We start from the raw sequence: 22503 nt of genomic DNA on the forward strand, positions 1-22503 counted from the left end.
GCATTTCGACCTCTGAGAGAGAGAGTCTGTCTTTTTACACCCATATTCCAATTTATGTGCTTTGAACATCTTCTTTGCAACCCTGCGTGGCATTTGGTGATGAATAGTGTTCATGAAGAAGGTTATATCCTTTTAAATTGTCTGGTTACTCCTGGATTAAAACTAGGGGCTAAAAATCACTTGGCCCAGAGGCTTAGAGAGAAAAAAAACCTGTCAAAAAAGCAAATCCACATAGAGCGAGTACGGAGGTGTCTCACAAGAACAACATCCCAGCTGCTCTGAGTCCTCAGGACAGGCCTTCTTATGTCACTGTGTGCTTACAGTATGTGTGAATATAGGTGTGTGGGCAGCTGGGGTTGAGGCAAACTTCCAAACCAATTTCATGTTTGTGACTGTGTGCTGATCTGTAGCTTCCCTGTGTGTATGTGCAATGTTCATGTAAGCTCCTGGCCAGCATCAGTGTTGTCATGCGTGGGAACTTATTCTCAGTAGGCGCATATTAATGTTTAGGATTAACAATTGACATATTGTGTACATTTTACATCTTCTATAGTTAAATCTAAAACTTGTGTGGGAATAATATTACAGCAGAACATACAATATTATCAATATAATCGAGGATATCTAAACATGCAACAAACGGATGATTTCCACTTAGTTGGACAGGCAGATGTCCACTGTGCCTGTCCTCAGGTTGAGCACCTCTCAGTACTTTCTTCGAGCAGAGCATTTGTTTTTAGCACCTTACCTCCACAAGTCAATAGTGGGTTACACTAGTTGCTGCTTTGTGTGCACAAGAGGACACGGGTATTCCATGTCAACAAAATAAGAAAATATTTGCAGGCAAAAGAGCTGTCAGGCAGTGTAGAGACCAGTATAAATTCTGAATAAATGTGTCTGTAAAAGTGCAGATAACATCTAGCTTCACTCTTACTACTGCACACTTTTTTCATATTGACTATTTTTTGTTGATTCTGGAATTTTTTCAGAACCAACTAATACTAACTAACAATTTTTTAAACATTTATTTCATGTTATTTTTTTAGCACCATTAATATGCAATGGCCAGTTAGGTTTTGCAGCTCCTCTAAACTTATGTATCCCTGTACGGTGTCCTTAAGGTGCCGAAAAAGGTGCCTTTAAATAAAATGTATTATTATTAAACGTTTAGCTGAAGTGACGGCACACAATCACGTCAGGGTACTATATAAAACCATGTATGTTAATCCTTCAAATGTACCATATCGTTCATACCTGAAATACACAACTTGAAAGGAAACTGTTCTTTTTTTATCAGATATTATTTAAAAAGTTAAAATGATATAACCAATGTGTGTTTAACTATGGCACATTCCCTACAGCACCCACCTTCTTGCACTAATGAGCTCCCTTGTATCCTCCCATGACCCGGAAATCATTCCCCCTCCACCATTATAGAGTTAGCATAATAAATAGCACCCAGTAAGTGGGTACTAGTGAGAAGAAGGTCATGTGGTAATCACAAAAATGTCCAGGTCGGAGATGCATTTTATGGAACCAACCCTTATTACATAACACAAAGACCAGAGGAGGTGAGCCGACGTGGGCTCCTTCTTACCACACACACAACATAAACATACTGATGGTCATGCATGTTGTACCTGCCACTAAATCATCTTTTGTGGTTATAGAGTTCAGCACAATTACTAGTTTAGCTCTATAATATTGAATATTCACGATTAAATAAACAACAACAAATGTTACAAAAAACATTTAGGTATTATTTGTGAAGAGTTTAACATAAAAAAAAAACTCTGTAAAAGGACTGTGTGGGTGTGGTTTGATCAAATTTAATTGACAGTAACCAAACAAAATGTCAACTGTCATAAGATTCTGATTGAAATGCTGCCAAATCCTGACTGGTGAATGCAAAAAAGTGATCTTTTTCCAACTCGGCCACTCCCACTTCAAATCATTGGGGAAGTGAGCAAAATAGAAATACAAAAATGTGAAATAACCAAAACTTCTCTAAATTTGTTAAGAAATAGTGTAGAATCCCATCACTCATAGTAAGTAGCTGATTGGGAAAATATTTTTTAAGGGGTTTAAGGGGCTTGATAGTAATGTACTGCATGTACAGTGTACTGTGTGTAATAAACAGGTTCTTGACTTACAATGTGGAGCTTCAAGAAGTCTCCAAGACCAGAGGAGCTATCCACCCTCACCAGGACAGCATCCTTCAGGTGTGTGCTGAAGCCAATGGCTAGCCGATCTGCCCTCGTGCTGGGACGGTCATTTGGCGGCCACGTGTATGTGATCAGTCCACCATCTCGCCCAAATATGTAAGTTGTTCCCGCTAAAGAAAAGAAAAAAGCACAAAGGACAAAAATGAGACATTAACAGTGTATTCCCCCTTACAACCGTGTACCAGACGTAAACCACTGACTGTCAACACAGAAACATTAATAACACAGCAAAGCCGGCATCAATGCTGTGTGTACAGAGCACCGTCAGTCTGAAGTGTTTCATTGTGCTGAGTAATGACTTTGCAAAGCACAGAGCAACATATCACTCTTGAACAGCTCTCATCCCCATCTGAGGGTTTAAGTACACTTATGTCAATTCATGAGAAGGAGAAAATTCAGCGGAAATGAGGGAGGCAGGTACCTGTGCCGCTTTTCTCATAATAATGCACAATTACTCAATTTTACTGCCAGTGCCTACTTCACCTCTAGAGGGAAGAGATAGAAGTGAATGCTAGCAGTTGTGTCCCCGGTGCCTAGGTAACCAGCATGCCAAAAGTGCACCTCCCCATCTCTCATGCTTCATTAGCAGCCTCAAAGGCAGACGCAGCCAGCAGCATTATTGACTGACTGGTCCAGTTATGCCCTCCTAGTGACCTCCAAACCAGCTACTTCCTGTCTCGCTGCATTAGCTCATTGTCTTTAGCAGCCTTATGAAAGGTTTGAACATGACCTGGTGGATGGGAGAGTGGTTCTAATTATGTAGCCATTCAGTGAGAAAGAGCCTCGTGGCATTATGCCAGTGACCTAGTCAAATTGATGGTTGGGAATAAGTCTGTCTCGACTAATGAAGGAAGTGGTCTATTAAAAGTGGGAGCATATTCATGTATAGAGCCACAGTTTCAGGTTGTGACGCTTGCCAACCATCCGGCGCTTCAGCATTTCATAGCTGTCAAACTTGTCTCAATCAAATAAGTGCCTATTTCTTCCCAATTAGAAACCTTCATTAGGATAGTGTTTCAATAATTTCTGCCAGGACATAGAAAAGTATGCTCGTGGAAGAAAGTGTGTATGTGTGTGTACAATTGTGAATGAATGAGTATGTGATTGGGAAATAAATGCCTGTGAGAAAGCTTGAAAATGAATGCAGCTGTCAGATTAGCATAAAAACAGCTATCTTCATGAGAAATTAGACAAGGAGCTCTGCTAGTGTTTTATGCATTTACATGTGTGTGTGTGTGCGTGTGCGTGTGCGTGTGTGTGTGTGTGTAAGTTAGTTTGTCTGTGTGTGTGAGTAAGATGGAGAAAGAGAGAATGAGGGAGAGAGAGAAAGACAGAGTGTGTTATTATTCATAGGGGCTGGGAGTTAAACAGCCTTAGCCTGAACAATAGATTATAAATCATTTTGACTGTAATTCCATTCTTGTAAACCAGTTCACAAGGATATAAAACTATCGATATATTTTGCATTTATTTATAAATTTCTGTTGTTTTTCTCCTTCTGGCTTTTCTTCGTAGTGCAGTGATTAAAGCGTGTCACTCTACTCTCAAAATCCTTTTCCAATTCCATTCCCTCATTTGAGTCAATACACACTGTCAACCATTAGCTAAAAAGAATTGCATCATTAATTAACAATAATGTGATTAACAAATGATGTTGGGACATGCAGATCTATAGCAGGATTTATTGTTTTCATAAAGCATAACTCGCATCTGTAAAACATAATGAAATAACACTAAGCATTCTTGTTTGCCTAATGGATAAAGCGTTATGAAGCTTGATGACTTCTACATAGGGAAAGACATTATGTGTAATATATTTGCAAGGCAGGCGTAATTTCTTTTTCATGAAGTCTGCCTGCTACCGCTGAAAACCCTCCTTGTTCCATTAATGCATATCTGATGTTGGCCTCTTCACAGAGCGATCTCCAATTCATGTAGCTCGCTCTGGACTGTTGTCACTGTCTCAGAGTTCCCCCCCAAGCCACCAAGCACTTGCTCCATGCTCCAGCTTATTATAATTAAGCTCTTTTAAACCATGTCAGTGTTGGAACTCACTGGGCCCCTAAGCGTCTTTTTCCCCCTCTGTCTGTTCATACGATTTGACACCCACTTTATCCCACTGACAGCTTATTTACTTTTGGTGACCTCCAAAAAAACCCACTATAATATAAAGATTGCTCATTTCAGTGGGCTGGTGTGCAGATATTGCTAGTGACACCCTTAAGCTAAATGTATAAACAGCAAGACCCTCATGTCAAGGCACCAAAGGTCAACTAAACTAACTACTCTGTGACATGCAGATTATATAAATGGCTCCAAAGAACATTCAGTGAGTGAACATAATAAGGTTGCCGATATGTGGTAAAGCAGGCTAAAATCCATACAAGCATGTAAGACTTGTGAAAGACTCCTTGAGGGACTGTTGAGGATTAAGATACATGGAGAAACATGGCTAATACACACCTACACAGTTGTGCAGTGGCATGAAATCAGCAGACACGTGCCTCTGTAACTCCAGTGGTGGGAGTAATTATGCACTGGCTCCATATTTGTTATTTGTGTGCTCTCCTGGGACACTGGGCCCGATATGGATCTGTTGTAGTCATTAGATACAGTTGTATCCTGGAAATACTTGGCTGTTTGTTGTCTCTTTAATTTGACAAGAGTTTCAGTTTATTCCCTATTCATTCCCTGTATATATAAAATAAAGGATGTGATCGAGGTATAATGATGGGAGTTTGAGTGCTTTGAGGTGCACTACGCAAAATACAAGAGCTATGAAACAGAATGCTATTAAGATTGTCTTGCTTCACGGTATCACAGTATCCCCAAATGCATTGGTATCTCCTACATTTACATGCATTACCCCCAGAGAGGTCACAGGGCGGAAACCAAGAGGCAGTGGGTTTTGAATAGGTATTGGTACAGTAGGTCTTACGCCGCCTTCCCACTGGCACTTGAAATCAGCTCCATAATACGCAATGTGCCCCCAGTGGACATCGTACTACACCGTTGAACATAGGCGCCGATACCGTGTACACATGTGCCAGACTGCCAGTAGGCTACATACATTTTAAAAATAAACATTGCAGTTGGTGCTAAGTGGAGCGTCTGTCATAGTGTGATTGGTTATGTCGCTGTCAGTCCCCTGCTCCATATCCTATCCACCAGCGTCTCTCGGATGAAAACGCCTCTTTAGTGACCCCGCTCCATCCCCCCACTATACAGTGCGTGTATGAGCGTTCGGTAATCAGAGTGAGACTAAAATGGACAGATTTGTAATTAAAAAAGCAAAACTTAATGATGCAACTGCATCGACATCCACCAACAATGCAGAGAGTTCTACCAGTGCCCTGTCAGAAGCAGATAACAACAGTGAAGCAGCTAGGAGCTACAGTGAAGCTAGGAGCAACAGTGAAGATGGACGAAATAAGGGAAGGACATATCAGGCTAGCTGGAAAGCAAAATTCCCCTGGATAGCATATGACTCCATAAATAGCAACGTGTTTTGTAATATCTGCACTACAGCTAAAAACATGAATGCCCCTCTTCCATCATTAATCCACGACCAAGAATCTTTAAAAGCTTTCGTTCAAGATGGCTTTTCAAGCTGGGCTAAATCACTTGAACGATATAGATCACATGAAAAGAGAAATTTGCATCGCACTGCTGTTAGCATTATGGCAGCTACCAATGCAGGTGTTAATGTTGCTGCTTCGCTCTCTGCTGGTAAACGAAGGCAGATGGCTGATGCCAAAATCGCTTTGCTGGCTGTTCTTTCTACCCTCCAATTTCTTTCCTGTCAGGGAGTGGCCATTAGAGGAAAAACTGACCAAGAGTCCAATTTTATGCAGATGCTATATGTGCGTGCTGAGGATATCCCAGAGTTACGGTCATGGCTGGCTCGTAAGGACAACAAGTGGCTCTCTCATGACATCCTACGAGATGATTGAAATTATGGCTCATGATGTCTTGAGAAAATTAGTTGGAGAAATACAGTCTGCTGGGGTTTTCTCTGTAATTATGGATGAGACAACCAATAATACGGTCAAAGAACAGGTGTCTGTTTTACGTTATGTGACTGAAAATCTGGAGCCAGAAGAACTTTTCTTAGGATTTTATGAGACATCAAAAACAACTGCAGACACACTTTTTCAGCTTTTAAAAGACGTTCTGATGAGATTCGCCCTGCCAGTCAATAAATGCAGGACAGTGCTATGACGGCGCATCAAATGTGTCCGGTATTCGAACAGGTCTGCAGGCTCGCTTGCAGGGGCTGGAGCCTCGAGCACAGTACATCCATTGCACCGCACATGTTGTGAATTTGGTTGTGCATGATGTTTCCGAAAACATTCCCGCATGTCGCAACTTTTTGACAAATATACGTGACCTGGTCACGCTCATCAGAAATTCACCAAAGTGACTGGCCTGGTTCCAGGAGTTTCAAGAGGACGACACTTCATCTCTTAGGCCTCTGTGCCCAACCAGATGGACCTTCAAAACGGCCTTGTTACAATCAATTGCATCCAACTACAGTGTGCTGCTGGAATTTCTGGAGGACCTGTCTGAAAAAGAAAGGGGAGAGGCAGGAGGGAAAGCAAACGGTCTTCTCACGCACCTGCTGAAATTTAGCACCTTTTTCTCCTTGAAACTCATGCTGAAATTCTTCTCTCGCATGGAAACAGTCAATGTTGCACTTCAAAACAGCTAGTTGCACATAAAGAAAACTAGGCAGATGATTGACACACTGAGAGAAGACATAAAGTGTCTTCGTGAAGAAGGATTCCAAGAATTTTGGAAAAATACTACAGCAGAAGCGCATGTCCTGGACTTGGATAGCCCAAATGTGCCAAGACTAAGAAGAATCCCCCGGCGATTGAACAGTGGAGGTGCAGCACACAGTTTTCAAACACCAGAGGCCATGTACCGACAGCTGTACTTTGAGGTCATGGATACAGCATCAACATCTCTGAACTGCGGATTTAATCCTTCTGTATTCAAACACATGCAAGACGTTGAAGATTTTGTAACCGGGAAGGCGGACTGTAAAGACATAATGCAGTTCTATGGGGATGATATGGATGGAAGCAGGCTGACATTGCATAGAGACATGTGCTTGGCAAAACAGAAAGGTGATCATGTTGCAACTTTTCAAGATGTATATGACTTCATGAAAGGAGATGGATGCGCGCACTTGAGAACAATGCTACCAGAAGTCACAAAGCTTTTGAAACTGGCTCTGACTGTCCCTGTAACATCTTGCTGCTCAGAGAGGTCATTTTCTGGGATGCACCAACTGAAAACGTATCTACGGTCAACAATGGGACAAGCCCGACTAAATCACATCGTTATAATTAACTCTCACAAAGAAGTGGCCCGACAGCAGGACCTGGACATCATCGCTGATGATTTCATCTGCTGAACGCAGAGACACATTCCTCCTGAACAATTAACTGCAATGGTAAGACAACAAATCTAATTCAACATTTGGTAGCTTTGTGGGTCTAGGTGGTCAATTGCCTGTTTTTACTGTGTGGATTTGTGTGCTAATTCATGTTTAGGCCTAGGCTACTAGACAGGATGGCATTGATTCTTAATTTCCCACGAAGCTGATCGCAATTACGTGTCAATTACACTTTTCATCTCGCTGTCCTGAGTTGAAAGACAGCCTACTTTACGACTTTATTATCGAGTTAAAAGGCGTGTGTGTTCGTGTCAGCCGCTGTCCATTTCCTAAGGTTCTGAAATGCAAACATTTTTTGGACTACTTTTTTTTAAAGGGCGTGCGCCCGTGAGCGCCCACGGAGGAAAACATAAATCGGCGCCTATGCCGTTGAAAGCGTCGGAATAGTAGAAATCGGGAGTAGAAAAAAATGGCGAGCAAGCAGCAATTCTATTAACTGCCCTAATAACGTTAGGAAATCAACTTAAAAAAGTACATGACAACATATCATTATGAAATCATTATTAAACGTTAAGAATTCAGATTTGTTTATCAATACCATAGCAACGCTAACTTCCACTCGAATTGTCGGATAGGAACCGTCCGTTGCCTGTCGCAACAGTTCAATTTTTTGAACGCATCCGGATGACAAACGGACACATTTTTTTACTCGTTCGCATTGGTTCTGACCCATTCACATGCAGTCTGCGAATCTCCATAGGAAATGAATGACTTCCGGATGATCAGACTTCCTGGATCAACTCCTCAACCACAAGTCGCCCCTGTTAAAGGAAAATGAATTAATCTGTCCTCATGTTGGACTACATTGAGAGCTGGCTGATCTCTGCTGTGTCAGTTAACATCAAAGAATATAAACATTGGCAGATCAAACACTCTGCTTTCATTAAAAATGTAGCACCATCCCAGGAGGTGGCCAAAGAGGTGTGTGGGATAGTAGACTGTAGGAAAGCAAGCATAGCCTTTGTGTTAGAAACCTCTTGGCACTGACTTCCCGAAGTCCATTCCTGCTGGAATGAAGCAGAGCATATAACAAGGTGGCCTCCAAGCGCTGTTTGTTAAATAAACTGAGCAGTGTCACATGAAGACGTGGATAGGTGTGAGCAAAGGAAAGTATACTGGCTATGTGCCCTGTAGTGTAGCAGCTGTTAGGATACACAAAACAGGCAGTCTGTTGGAGCATACTGCTCAGCTAAGGTCAGGCCCGCAGACCGTCTTTCGTCTGACCTCCAACACAGCCATCACAACGAGCCTCATATTACCACCTCTTCCGAGAAACGGGGGAGGAATCCAATCATAATTACATAGTTGTGATGGAAATATGAAAAGGAGAGATGACATTATGGATCTGCTTTCTGTCAGCACCTACTGTAGCACTTGCATTTCTCTCTTTTTGCTGTCAAGGATTCCCGTAATGACTGTTGTGCAAAAATAGATTACCCAAGATATGGCATATAAAATAGCTTTTAGATTATTAATAGATTAGTTTTTTTAACCTTTCCATGCATCTATTGAATGGAATTTAAAAAGTAACATAACCTCTTTCCCCAATCATCTTAAAAACATACATAAAAATACTTCTTTCCAGGGTTATATTTTAACAAATACTTTTTTTTCAGGTTTACTTTTAACTTATAGTTGTATATCTTTACAATGGAAATTAGCTTAATGAGGACGACATCTGTAAGATATCTGATGCACTTAAACTTGTTTGTGAGTGGTACAGAAATAAGTAGGTGACAATATACATAAATTGCTACACGTTCATCCCCAAACCATTTAAAAGGACCAAGCTATATTAAGAATAACATCATTTGGGTTTATTTTTGGTTTGTGCCCCCCCCTGGGAAGAGTACAATTAAAATAAGCTTAATGATGTCTATTGGATTACAATTTCAGTTTCCAGAGAAATCATTACCACGATTTATGAGGATACTATTATCAGTATCTGGTAAAGGAGCCATCTCCAATCAATGCTCCTGAATATTTAGTGCCATAAGGGAAAATTGTGAGTCAATTTGATCAATTTCTTTATTCCCCCCTGATCTACCTTTCCCACTATATTTTACTTTTTGAGACGATTAAATGGTCTAGTATCTGAGGAGATGAGGTGGTAAATAGAATGTGGGGTCTTTAGCAAAACCACATGTTCCAACTTGGCAGCGATTGCAAAGCTGTGAATGACAGTCGAATAGGGACACCATTCACACAGGCTCAGTGTATAATTAAATGGTACATTACAGCCCATGATCCAAAATAATGATGCCAACACAGTGATATCTGTCTATCTATATAATGTAGGGATCTGTGTTTGATCCACTGTGTTATTCCTCCCCAGGCATCTTTGCCAGACACAATTTATCAAATATTATTCAAACATATTGTGACATGAGCCAGCATTAATGGAAGGGAAACAACATGATTTGATTATTCAAATGTCAATGGATTATGTGTCTGAACTTCAATAATTTCTTTGCTCTTAGCCAGTGCACCAGGCAAACAAATAGCAGGACAAACAAATGTTTACAATTTTACTTCCAGCAACCAATTTTTAAATTATCAATTACGTTCAGTTCTGTCAACATATTTATTATAGTTGTTATAAGCATTATTTTGATTTAACTCTTTAAAGAAAATGGGTTTTATATGAAACTCAAACCTTTCACAACGTTCACATTCTTGTTAAGGTGCTATGCAGTTTAATCAAATTAACACACCACTGTAAAAGCTATTTTCTGTAACTTTCTGTTGGTTTGAAAAATGGTGTCAACTTTACTGTAACCAATTGTTTCACACTGTTTATTTCTGATTTGTTCACTGTTGCTACTGCTATACATGTAAAACATCTCTTCTGTACACCTGAGAAGTTTCCTAGAAAAGAATGTGAGGCCTGTCGGTGCACGGTGGGCTTTGTATCGGCGAGGTGACATGTCTGTCAGGGTTTTTCTCATCTTTGCCAGTTTGGTGTACTGGCGACATGCTGTGAACTTAACTGTTCCAAACTAAGGGGAGAGGAGCTGTATATTGAGGATCACCTGGGATTTTTTTCTTGTTCCATTCACCTTTCAAGTCCAACTTCACTATATTCGTGCCTTAAAGGTGCAGTGTGTATCGTTGTTCATTCTCAAAATCATGTGTTGCCCGTTCACAAACTTGTCCTTTTCATGAATATTTACCACCACCATCAATTCAAAGTATTCCTACTGGCTTGAAATTTTACATTTGCGTTTGCATTAACGGCGGTAGACGCTCCATATTCATGTGCCATTTTGAAATACGTTGGCTGGTAAGGGACAAACAGGACATACTGCTCCACCTTTCGCGTTTTCGCTGTCACATGATAAACTCACAGGTGCTGCTAATGCTGCTAATGGGTATCGTAGCTTCCCGGCCCCGGCAAGTTTGAAGAAGGAAACATGGAGGACCACATGTATTCAAAATCCAAATTTCTTCAATTTCTTCTTCACCCAGAAAACTGAACTGTGTGGCGCGAGAGAGTTGATTGTGATATATTATTTCAACGCTAGATGGGAGAAATTCCCACACACTGGACCTTTAACCAAGTCACATGTGCATGTACGGATCCTACTCATAAGCTTACAAAGTATTTTTTTGGATATGTAGGCCAATTTTACTTTGATGCAATTCCCTCAAGCAAGAAACTAGAATTACCACCTCGCAGTTCAATGCTCCCACCAACCAGTCAAGTTGCAGTTTGTCCAAACTCATAAATTATAAATTATATGTAGTGAAGACTTAGAAGAAAGTGTATTTTGTCATAATTAGCATATTCATTTGGACAAAGTGGACATTTGTGCCGATTTTGAAGAGATTCCTTCAAGGCCTTTCTGAGATATTGTGTTCACGGGAATGGGACAGACGGACGGACAATCTTAAAATCCTAAAGCCTCTGGCCACGACTGCTGCAGAGGCCTGAAAATAGCTTGATTTCTTTTTCATTCCAGGTATATCAACATGTAACTGTCGAATGAACGAGGATCAGGCTGGTGGATGCACCTCTCCTCTAACCAGACTGACCCTGTAGTTGGTTGCCGGTTCAGTTTGGCTCCTCACCTAATGTCACTGAACAGTTTCTTTCATTTGGCAACAAAGCTCTTAGCAGCAAAGCAGCACAGCAACCTAATATGTTATCCCCTCTCATGCTTATCAAATTTAAAGAGCCATAAATTTGCTCCTGGCAATGCTGCACCTTTTGCACAAGGACACAAGTGTTCTCTTGAGAGCTTTTTTGTGGTAGATCCCTTCTGTAGTTCTCTCTACTGTACATCAGAGTTGTCAGAGCAAACTGCTTTGACTGGTGATGAAAACTACATCTATGAATTATGTATTCTAAACAGTTGCCAACAACGCCACACATGCACTGTGAACGTCTTGTCCTGGCAAAATTCACTTTCCACACCCTGAGGCATGGGATTTGTGCGTCCATTGACTTTCAAAAATAGAGCCCCCACTGTTTAGAATAGCAACTATAATACTTATGGGATAAGGAGGTCAAATCAAGATGTAACAAATTATTATTTCGAAATAACTTCAACTTCAACCTCAACGGAGGCAATGTTAGATGTAGTCTAGCCTCAAACTTGTAAATTATGCTAATCAACCTCACATTCCAATAATGTAGGCATGCTATAGAATTCTTTAACCTTTGTCTGCGACACTAAAATACCCTTTTCAGTCCTAGTTTTTGTCCGGAGTTGACTTCTGCAGGCATTTAAATGTTTTCATGGTGGGTTTGTGTTGCTATCAGAAAAAGCTTTCACAGTGTGAAGGTGACTACTGTTGTGTGTTGGATTGGGAGGCATTGTAAACGGAGAATGCTATTTTAGTACTTCTCCAAAAATCAATTCACTCTTGTTATTGTTGCATTTTCAGTGTATGGCTTTTATATTTTTTAACTTATTAATATAAGTGCAAATAATTGAATAGTCTTAAAAAGTAAATGTTTTTTATAATTATTTTTTTGATAGTTTTCATTATTAAAGGGTAATATTTCATGAACATTTAAAAAAAAAGGATGCTGGGAAAAAGAGACTCCTGTCAGGCGTCTCTAGCCATAACAAAATGTATTGACATGTGAGGTGATTAATTGCCTGTCACCTTTGACTGTCAGCCTCTGTGTGTTAGAATAATTAAGTACAGTGAACAACAGCAGCTCCTAAAATAATGAGTTAAGGGCAATTGTTCTTCCAGTTGTTTGGAGTCGGCAGTTAAAGCACAGCCTCTGGTTGTCCGTCCTACGGGTACAAACGAAGAAAATTCAGCAGGACAATGAAAACTAGAAAGTGAGGTATGGTGGATACAGCTAGATCACTGTGACCACCCCCAACCCCCCACCCAATCCCTATTTCTGCATCTGCTCATTGTTGCTTTGCAGTATAGCGAGGTCCTTTCCGCAATTTAAACCTCGCTCTCAAGCTGGAAACTCCTGGAAAAAGCCATTCTCTATCTTCAGTGGTGTGTGAGCAGCCCTTTTGGAGACTAAAAAGCATATGTATTGTTGACTTGTCTTAATCCTCTCTCAGCACAAACAACTGCATCCCTTAAAATGGGATAGGCAGTTAGAACAGAACCAGCAGGCATGAGAAAAGGTTTCAATACAGGTTAAAGCTGAAACAATCCTGTACAACATACTACTGAAACGAAAACAAACTTTTAATGTGCCCGCCTAAATTATACAGTAGGCTACGTGAGGGGCCAGGATTTCCTCAACAAGATAAAAACACAGGATTGCTATGCTGTGTGAGCATCTCATCCATTTTACACATACTTCTAATCTTGCTATAGTAAACAGCCAAAACATTTATTGTGTGAGCATGGAGTGGAAATTAAGCAATTTTGCCAGCTAATCTACAAATGCGGCAGTTCTGTCAGGAAACTAAACCATAACATAAAATACTGTACACTGCGCACTCTGCTGCTTTGCCTCCTTCCACGTTTCTCTTTTTTTTTTCTTCTTTTTTAAGTGATAAATCCTCCCTTCAGTCTTTATCAGAAGGCTGAAGCTGAGCTATTCTCTTTGCAGTCAGCAGAAAGCAGAGTGGACAGAGGTGCTAAATCAACTAGGAGCGTAGACGACCTGCTTGCTTTGTGTTGGCTTAAGAAGTCTGGGGATATTGGCACATATACAGCACAATCAATATAAACTTTTACAGTTCATTGCCCAGAGACTTAATCTTCGCCACCGGCCGATAGAGTATTCACTTATATCTGCTGTTTGGGACTGAGATATTATATACACCTATGCTGATACAGCATGTGTATTTCATTGTATTCCAATGATGGCAAATGTAATGAGTTATTGATAATTAGGGGTGTCACGATTCTCCAAATCCTCGATTCGATTACATTTTCGATTCTAAGGTCACGGTTCGATTCTCAATTTTTACATTTATATTTTTTAAAGCACAGGTTGCTATGCCATTTTTAGACTCGACTTTTATGCAATATAATATCTGACCTTTGTTCGCAATGTACCACACTACATTGTCAAATTTAAAACATGTATTAACAACATAATGAAACAATAACATATCTTCAGTCAATTGGAAACTTGACAATTTGTCAATAAAGGGCAAGGGCAGACGCTTCAAACACAGCAGTGTTTGGTGTTTGAAGCCCCCAATGTCGTCTTCCAGGCAGCGCTGCCTGGAAGGCACTAGGATTAGGCAATGGTTATGGTTAGGTGCCTTGAACACAACGGCCGCAGCGCTGCCTTGAAGGCTGGGTTGGGGGCTTAAAACACCATCAAGCCAGCACAGCGGTCTTAGCAAACAGAGAGCAGAGGGGGTGACTCAGCCGTCCGCTAACTTGTTGCTCTCTCTAATATAACCAATATAAGCTGCTCTGTTTAGGCTACAAAACGTGCATGCATGCTGGAATTCAACCGTGCGGTTTTGTCGGGATCAAGCTGTAAGGGACCATTCGGTATTTATGGAATGGACCACCGGAGGAAAATAGGGGAGGGTCATGTCTTTTTATTCTTTGTTGAGGGGAGGGTCATCCAACATTTTTTAGTCTGGGGGGGGTCACCCAACTTTTGAAGTGGCTTGTTTGGTGCATATTTTTTCATGTAGCGCTTAGTCTCGGCCCTCCTTCGCTACCAGGTGGGTCTGACCCATGAGTTTGCTGGGGGACAGGGCACTGCCCCCCTGGTGGCTGAAACGGGTAATTGCATTGTTTAAATAATTAAAAAATAATTACATCTGGCATGACCAGATATTTTATAAATATCTTAAAAAACACAAAACAACTAAATGGTGGTAGGTAATACATCTGATTTCATATACTGCTTTAGTAAAAAAAATATTACCTGGCTGACAATGGGAGCAGCAGGACGCAAAAAACGAAAATTACTGTTGCACTAGTCTGGACATCTTGCCGTGCCAACCTTGCAATTAAGGTTTCCTAAATGCCATGTATATAAATGTGATGTTAGCTTGATTGATTGATTGCGGGTTTTGTGTAGATTTGGACTTTTATACGTTTATTCCACTTTGTTTAAACGGCGAAGTGGAGAGGGCTCGTTCACCTGTTTGGAGCTGGCTGGTGAATGTTACGCTCGTATAGGCCTTGCTGGATACACTGTGATCCTTTTTGTGGATCTATTGATCGCTGTGGATTACTTTTTTTTCCGTGTCATTGGATTACGGCAAAATACGGATCTTTTTTCTCAACGTGTCTTAACGTTTTATGGTGTGACTGCGCTTCGTTTCTGGACGTTCGTTTTGGAGAGGCATCTCAACAGACTGTAGGCCGAACACTGATTGTTCACTGTTACATTTTAGTTGAATTTAAGTCTCGGGGCATTCCGCCACTGTCAGTCTATTGCGTTCCAAGACAGCCGTGCCGTGATTGGATTTCATAAGGGCGAATTGTTAAATTGTTGCAATGTAATTTAAAATCTGCTTTAAAAATAAATATATATGTTTTGGAATATAATGTTCAGCTTCTGCAGCTTTACCTATGTGCTAAAATATACAATGACGAAGCCTAGTGACAAGTCCATAGCAACCAGTGTTGAATTTGTTATTTCCCAGTGTCCTTTGCTGAATGGTCTCAATGTTTTATTGTTTTATTTCATGTACATACTAGTTTACTAGAGGAGTAACTTAGTATTTGATGTAATGCAGTAATGCAGGAAGTGTGCATTTAGTTTCCATGCTTATTGTGTTTCCACAACTATGTTAGTGAGTAAATCTACTGAAATGGCCACCACACCATAACAGAGGAGTGGGATGTGTAAGATGAGAATACAGAGGTTAACTCATATATGTCATGGCTGTAAAAAATCAAATGGCATCTGTACATCTTTGCTAAGCCCAAACTAGCACATAAGGGGAGGATCAGAGAAAAATTATTACTGGCAAGGGTCAAGTATTTTACCCTTAAGGTCCAAAAACTCCTCTGGTGGCCCTTTAAATAAGTAATGAACAGTCCCTAAGCAGAAGGAAACTCTGCTAGCTGCTAGGCTAATGTGCAATGGTAAACACACAGAATATGGTACACGCACATAGCAGAGCTTGCAAACAGTGGCTTTTTTGTTGACAATGTTCACATTAACTCACTGGAAATCTAAATTACTTCCACACCGGTGACTTCAGTGAAAGAGGAGGGGGTTCAAGTTCTGTCGATGGGTCTCCTGCATCTGCAGTTGCCATGCTAACTTTTTACTGGCTGTAGCTAAGTTAGAGGAGGTTGACTTGCAGCACTTCAACACGTGTGTTTTTTTCCACTTGACAAGCCGACTGGACGTGACATGGGGGCGTGGCAGCATCGACGATTCCATTTTTTTATTCAAAATTCGAGATTGTGACTTAATTTCAGTCGATTTCCATTTAAAATCGAAATTGTGACACCCTTATTGATAACACATGTAAATGATAAGTGGTACTAAGGCAAACAGAGTTTATAGAGATAATAGGAATAATTTTAAGTTCTCAGGCAGTTACCCTGAGTCTTAACTAGGCAAATATTTTAATTAGTCCATTTCCACAGTATTGCTTTAACAATATCCAGTGACCTATGAGACTTAAGCTCCTTCTAATGAAGACAATCCCAAAGCATTTCTGGATAGGACAGCTGACAGTGTCCAACCTGCCTTCATAAGCTGCAAAGCATTAATCCCCCCCCCCCCTCCTCTCTCTCTCTCTCTCCCTGCTTTGCTAATTTGATGTAATTAAATTAAGTGGAGACTAAAAGTGGGGCATTGCTGCTTGCCCCCCATGATTGGTCATCCTTATTAGAGGGTATAAGATGCCAGCTCCAGAATTATAGGAGCAACAAAACCTAATAAACACAGGGAGAGAGAGAAAATAGAAGCACTTAAGTCAGACCTCAAGGCCTGTATAGTACAAAATGACCACATCAACGAGGAGGGGGGGGACTGTACGTTTGCAACATTTCCGTTAGACGATGCTTCTGTGTTGCTAATAAAGTCTTGCTTCAATAGATGGACGCAGTTTATTTTGACATATTGTTCATTACAGTGGCTAATTATCCACTTTACATTTAAACCTACACTAGTTTACTCAAGGACTCCTAGCTCTCTCCTTTCAGCGACTTTCTCACTAATCCCACAGTTGTTTACACGCTATTAGCTTTGTTAGATACTTTGGCTTAGTAGGTAACAGTTAGCAATGGCTTCTCTTTCTCCCTCTCCTGCTCTCTGTTGATCGGCGTGTCAAATGTTTAGCTATTCCTCTGCCTCCTATAGTGATAATTGTACATGTAATAACGGTATTTTTATTTGCCATGTTGGAGGCGAGACTCCGTACCAGGGAAACTCGTTAACGTTAGCTGTTGTAATTTAGCACCCAGTAGTCGTTGCAGACTGACCTAATGTAGCTCCTGTTAGCCACCCCCTGGCAGCAGACTAAAAGCCAGGGAGGCTGGATGACTGTCCTAAATAAGCATAGCCCATCAGGTGTCCAGGAAAACTGGTTTGTAACAGGAAGCATCTCTTAACCAGTATCTCTTTTTAGTATTGTATTGACACTCAGAAACGACCCTTTAAGGAAGCCCTAAACTGATACAATCTGCAGTTCGACAGAGATTGTGAATCAAGAAATCCGCCCCTGCATCACACTGTTGCAGTACTTCGCCATATTTTATCCTCACACTGCTCTGAAGAGATAAGCCTTCACCTCATCATGAAGGGGCCCCCGGGTAGCCATACCAAACACCCTCGCTCTTCATGGCAGGGGCCCATCAATTCATGGTTGAGGTAAAGTTCTGCCCCCTGGGCTAGTAACATAATGCCATGAATGCTCAGTCGACCAGTGTCACTCACACCCTTCTGCCCCCTCCTCTACCATGCTCACTTCCCCTAAGCCCTAAGTGATACATGAACCCATGCCTTGTGGAGTAGAATGGCCCATCCAGGCAGAGCTGACAAGACCCAGTGTCTTAATGGAGCAATACACCAAACGGGCCCTTTGTTACCCTGACCAGCTGCATATCTGCCTCCACAGCCAACAGCCTTGGCTCTGATAGAGGTGTCCCACAGTATCGACAGCTTCAAATTTACTCTCTCATCATCACTTGCCTCATTTGCTCCTCAGACTCAATGCTCCCTTTCTCTCAATTCAGGTCAGCCATTTTGTTTGCCAGCAATTTGTTGATGAGATTTTTCAGCATCCAGTGTTTAATTTGCGTGCCAGCGAACACACATATCAAAGTCAGACTTAAATAAAATCAAGCATCAGTCGATTCTCTTCTTTTTCATTCGCGGTTAAAAGCCTCTTTGACTGATTGCGCGCCATCAGACATAAGTGCATTATTTAGTTTCAGTCTTTCTATGTTTCAAACATCATAGCATCCAAATGGTCTCTAGAAGCTGTTGTCTTCTCTATTAGGGAGCCAACAGATGTGGAGTATGACTGCAGTTCTAATTACTGAAAAAGACAAGTGTGGAGGATAATTACAAAATGGAACTGAGGCAGAAAACAGTCCAGGGCCAGAGCTCTGATCTGAGACTAGAGACAACTGGCTGCCCATCACTATATGCAGCCCAACCTGCATCAGCACAAATACTGCTCTCACAAAGAAGCTGCTTTAGGATCAGACAGAGCTACTGTGCTTTATTGAGGATACTCCTATGTTAACACTATTCATAAAAACAAATGATATAGCAGTCTATACTAGGCCTGCACAATTACAAAATGCTTGTGCTGCAGGAATTTTCTTTGAAATGATTTAATACATCCGCATCTCTACCTCTACATTAAAAGGAAAATATCAGGTAAAGCCCCCTCCACTGTCCCTCTTCTTTAACAAATCATTATTTAGCTCAAGGTGATGCATATGTGCAGTAGGTAGCTCAAAAGCTGAGCATAAACAACACTTCAAACATGAGCAGACACTGTTAAAAATGGTACATACAATGCACTGCGCAATATGTATGGACTTTATTTTACATACATTAGCAAATGGAAGTAGCAAGTAACATGAGATTACATATATTAGAACACCAATATGTGGATAAAATGTGTTCTATACGTTTTCATGTTATACAAGAAAACAAGCCTATTTCCCTCACTACAGTGCCATGTCGTACCTGCATGACACTGCTTTGTTTTTACTCACTTTGTAAGCTGTACCCAGGAGACAGCAAGCATGCCTTAGCCTTAATTGCAGGATTAAACATCTGCTTTGCCTATTGCCGAGTAGCCTCACTTTGTAAGCAAGCCTCTACCGAGTGGTGATATATTATTTAATTAGCTACATCTCGTATAGTAATGATACAATAACATGAATATGGAGAAAATTCAGCAAAAAATAAACCCTGCATGTGCTGATGTACCTAGGTGTATGAGAGGGGGTTTTGTCGTGCAGCACAACTATTGCCTTTGCGATTTATATACAGCTCTGCCTCCCCCTTATCTTCAGGCAATGCTGGAACACAATAAGAGAGATGTGTTATCCTTTATCTCCCACTGATGCAATGTATCAACCAACAAATAAATATATAACAGAAAAAAAAGAAATGTGCGTGGGTATGCATTATATTTCTACATTATGTTGCAAAATATATGCTAATATTAGCTTGCACTTAGGTGTTATGCAGGCGTGTTTTTATCAGCCCATGCCAGCAGGCCTGTAGCACTAAGAGATGGAAGGAGCAATGAGGAAGGTGAAATCCCACACAATCCTATTAGAGTGGATTAGGGCACATCTTTCTTTCTGTTGCCACCCTGCTGCAGGTGAGCAATTGTAAATTGCAAAAAAAGAATGGTTTTGACATGGTTGGTTCTTATTGAAGCCTTCTATTGTAACAGGTCAGCCATTCATTTGTTTAAACCCTTTATGTTCATCATTAATCTAACACATGATATCAAAGTTGTTAGGTAATGATTTGTAAACTAAGAATAATTAGAACACTGTCAATCATACCACACACGTAGACAAGCTCAATGATAGAGTTTTTTTGTTTTCTCCCAAAACAGATTTGTGATATTTAAGTAGAGGCTGATTATCGATCTGATGATCAATGGCAATCATACATTTCCGTCTTCTGCAAGCTGGCTGCCAGAGAAACCCATCCTCTCCGGCCTCCCCTGTGGTATCAGGCTGTAAAGGCTGAAAGATTTCACCCACCATCTTTTTTTTGTTCTATGACTTTTGCCAGAACCAATTAGTCCAGCAGTAAGGAGAGTTATCACTGTACTCTTGGAACTACTGTATGTCTGGACAATTATAATTTTACACCTTCCAAGTACACATTTTCTTTATGACCCATTTTAAATTTGAACTAACCAATTATATGTTACACTATATAAATTACACTTTTCCATGTGTACATTTGCATATCACTTTCAGTACCCCCATTCACACCCTTGTGACAATAATTCAAAGTGATTAAAGAGATTCAAGATGATTTGGGAAAGTGTTGCTCTTGGTGTGTGCAGGGTGCTTGTGTGCATTTGTGAGTGAATGTGCACAAGTGTGTGTATATACAGGCTTGACTGGCACAGAGCTAGGTGCTCCCTCATTATGGTGACACAGAATGAGGCTTCTCCAGGGTGACGGAACTTCAGATTAGATTTTTTTTAAATTGGCTTTTTGCATACTTGATCTCCACTTTATTTATTTCAATTTAACTTTTTTTCTTCCCCCTTGCTTGTGCCATTCCCATGGTAAATGATGAGGAATTTACAGAGTCAATCAGAATGAACTTTGGAGAACTATTTAAGCTCTTTAATTAGCATCTTTAACACGTTGACTTGCACTACAAATGCATCACTCCTTCATGCTTCCCGTCTTCCGTACAGTTAATGTTAGCATGCACAAATCCAGCTGCGGCTCAAACATTTAAATAGTCAATGTGGAAACAATCCTATTTTACCAACTATTTAAAATGCATTCCTTCACGTAAGATCTTTCTATTATTCCTCTCATTATTTTATTTTAATTCTCACTATTTTAGCCTTCTATGCCTTCATAATTTCTATACATTTTACTTGATCTGCTGGCCAATTCAAATATAATTGTCCTTTTGCTATACAGTACATTACTATATTTGTCACTCTCTTTTGGTTTTTAGGTATCCTGCTGTTAAAACAAATTCCCTCCATGAGAATCATTGTTTCATATAATCAAATGATTGTTATTCATCTGATGCAGTCTGTAAGTGTTACCGTGGCATTACCCCATTACAAAATGTCATTGTATTTTGCAGGGTTAACAGCTGTGTGTGAAATCAACATTGTAAACTGGAAAATGGTGCAGTTTTCTGTATGATGGAGGTTTCCTTCATTTATGTGCAAAATGACGCATTTTCTCTATAACACTTGTTAGTCACACTGAGGTAACACTAGCAACAAACATTCACCGAACAACTTATTAATTGAGGTAATTGTACAGAAAATGCCTTGAAAAAGAAAAGCCGGGAAGTGTAAACAGACAGACGGACGGGATGAACAAGAAAGAGGGAGACGGCAGACAAGACAACGCTGTTGATGGTGATTCACCGAGTCCCTTATGGTTAAAGAGCTCCCTGACTCAAACTCATCCCAGACCTATGTATGTTGAGTCAAAAGAGGGAGGGGGGGCTCTTTTTCTCTCTCTCTTTCTCCCTCTGTGTCTCCCAAGTCTCTAATCCAAAACCCAACACATTACTCAGCTGACCCCTCGCTGCCCACCGCACGAAAAGTCAGGTCTCATTTCCTTTCATGCCAACCGTAGCCTGGTCACCACTGAAACCACACAGACCACTGCAGGCACAAAAGGCTGTCCACTCTGTCTGCTTGGATGGACTCTGTGGACCAACCAGGGGGCTGGAGGCTGGGGGGGTTAGGCAGAGTGGTCGGGAAGAGATGAAGTGCAGAGAGTAGGAAGGATGGAAAAGAAGAAGAGAGCAGGCAAGTTATCATAAGATGCAAGTAGGTTAAAGACCCAAAGCACACACAAATAAAAAGAGGGTGTTTGTGTTCTCACACATCATAGAGGGAGGAGAATTAAAAGACTGCAGTCTTTCATTCGTGGGTCAATAACTGCCTCTGCTCCCTCTAGAGCAGAGGAACATGTACTCAGATCCTTATCAGGGCAGCTATCATCCCCACTGCCTCACAGAAGCAGAGATACTGTCATCCTCACACTATCGCAGAATGACATCAGCTCAGAGACATGGGAGTAATTATATTATACAAGCCCACAACACACACCGGCAGCAAGGCGACATCAGAGACCATCCACTTTCTCGCTCTTCTCCCTCACTGTTCTTTCGCTCTCTTCCTTTTCTTATACTTTCTCCATCTCCGTTGTTCTTCATTCTCTATCTTCTTTCATTTCTTCCCTCTG

At 40.8% G+C, this 22503-nt stretch overlaps 1 protein-coding gene across 7 annotated transcripts in view; it reads right to left on the minus strand.

Annotated features, from left to right (window-relative positions):
• The window catches only part of LOC144532596 (neurexin-1a), a 272440-nt gene that overhangs the window by 86643 nt on the left and 163294 nt on the right, over positions 1-22503 (minus strand). For all 7 annotated transcript variants that reach the window (XM_078273444.1, XM_078273443.1, XM_078273447.1 and 4 more), the window contains one exon: positions 2154-2335. In XM_078273444.1, the coding sequence (XP_078129570.1) occupies positions 2154-2335 (182 nt within the window). The remainder of the gene's footprint in view (positions 1-2153; positions 2336-22503) is intronic.

Source organism: Sander vitreus, chromosome 17, assembly GCF_031162955.1.
Source record: "Sander vitreus isolate 19-12246 chromosome 17, sanVit1, whole genome shotgun sequence".
NCBI lineage: Eukaryota > Metazoa > Chordata > Actinopteri > Perciformes > Percidae > Sander > Sander vitreus.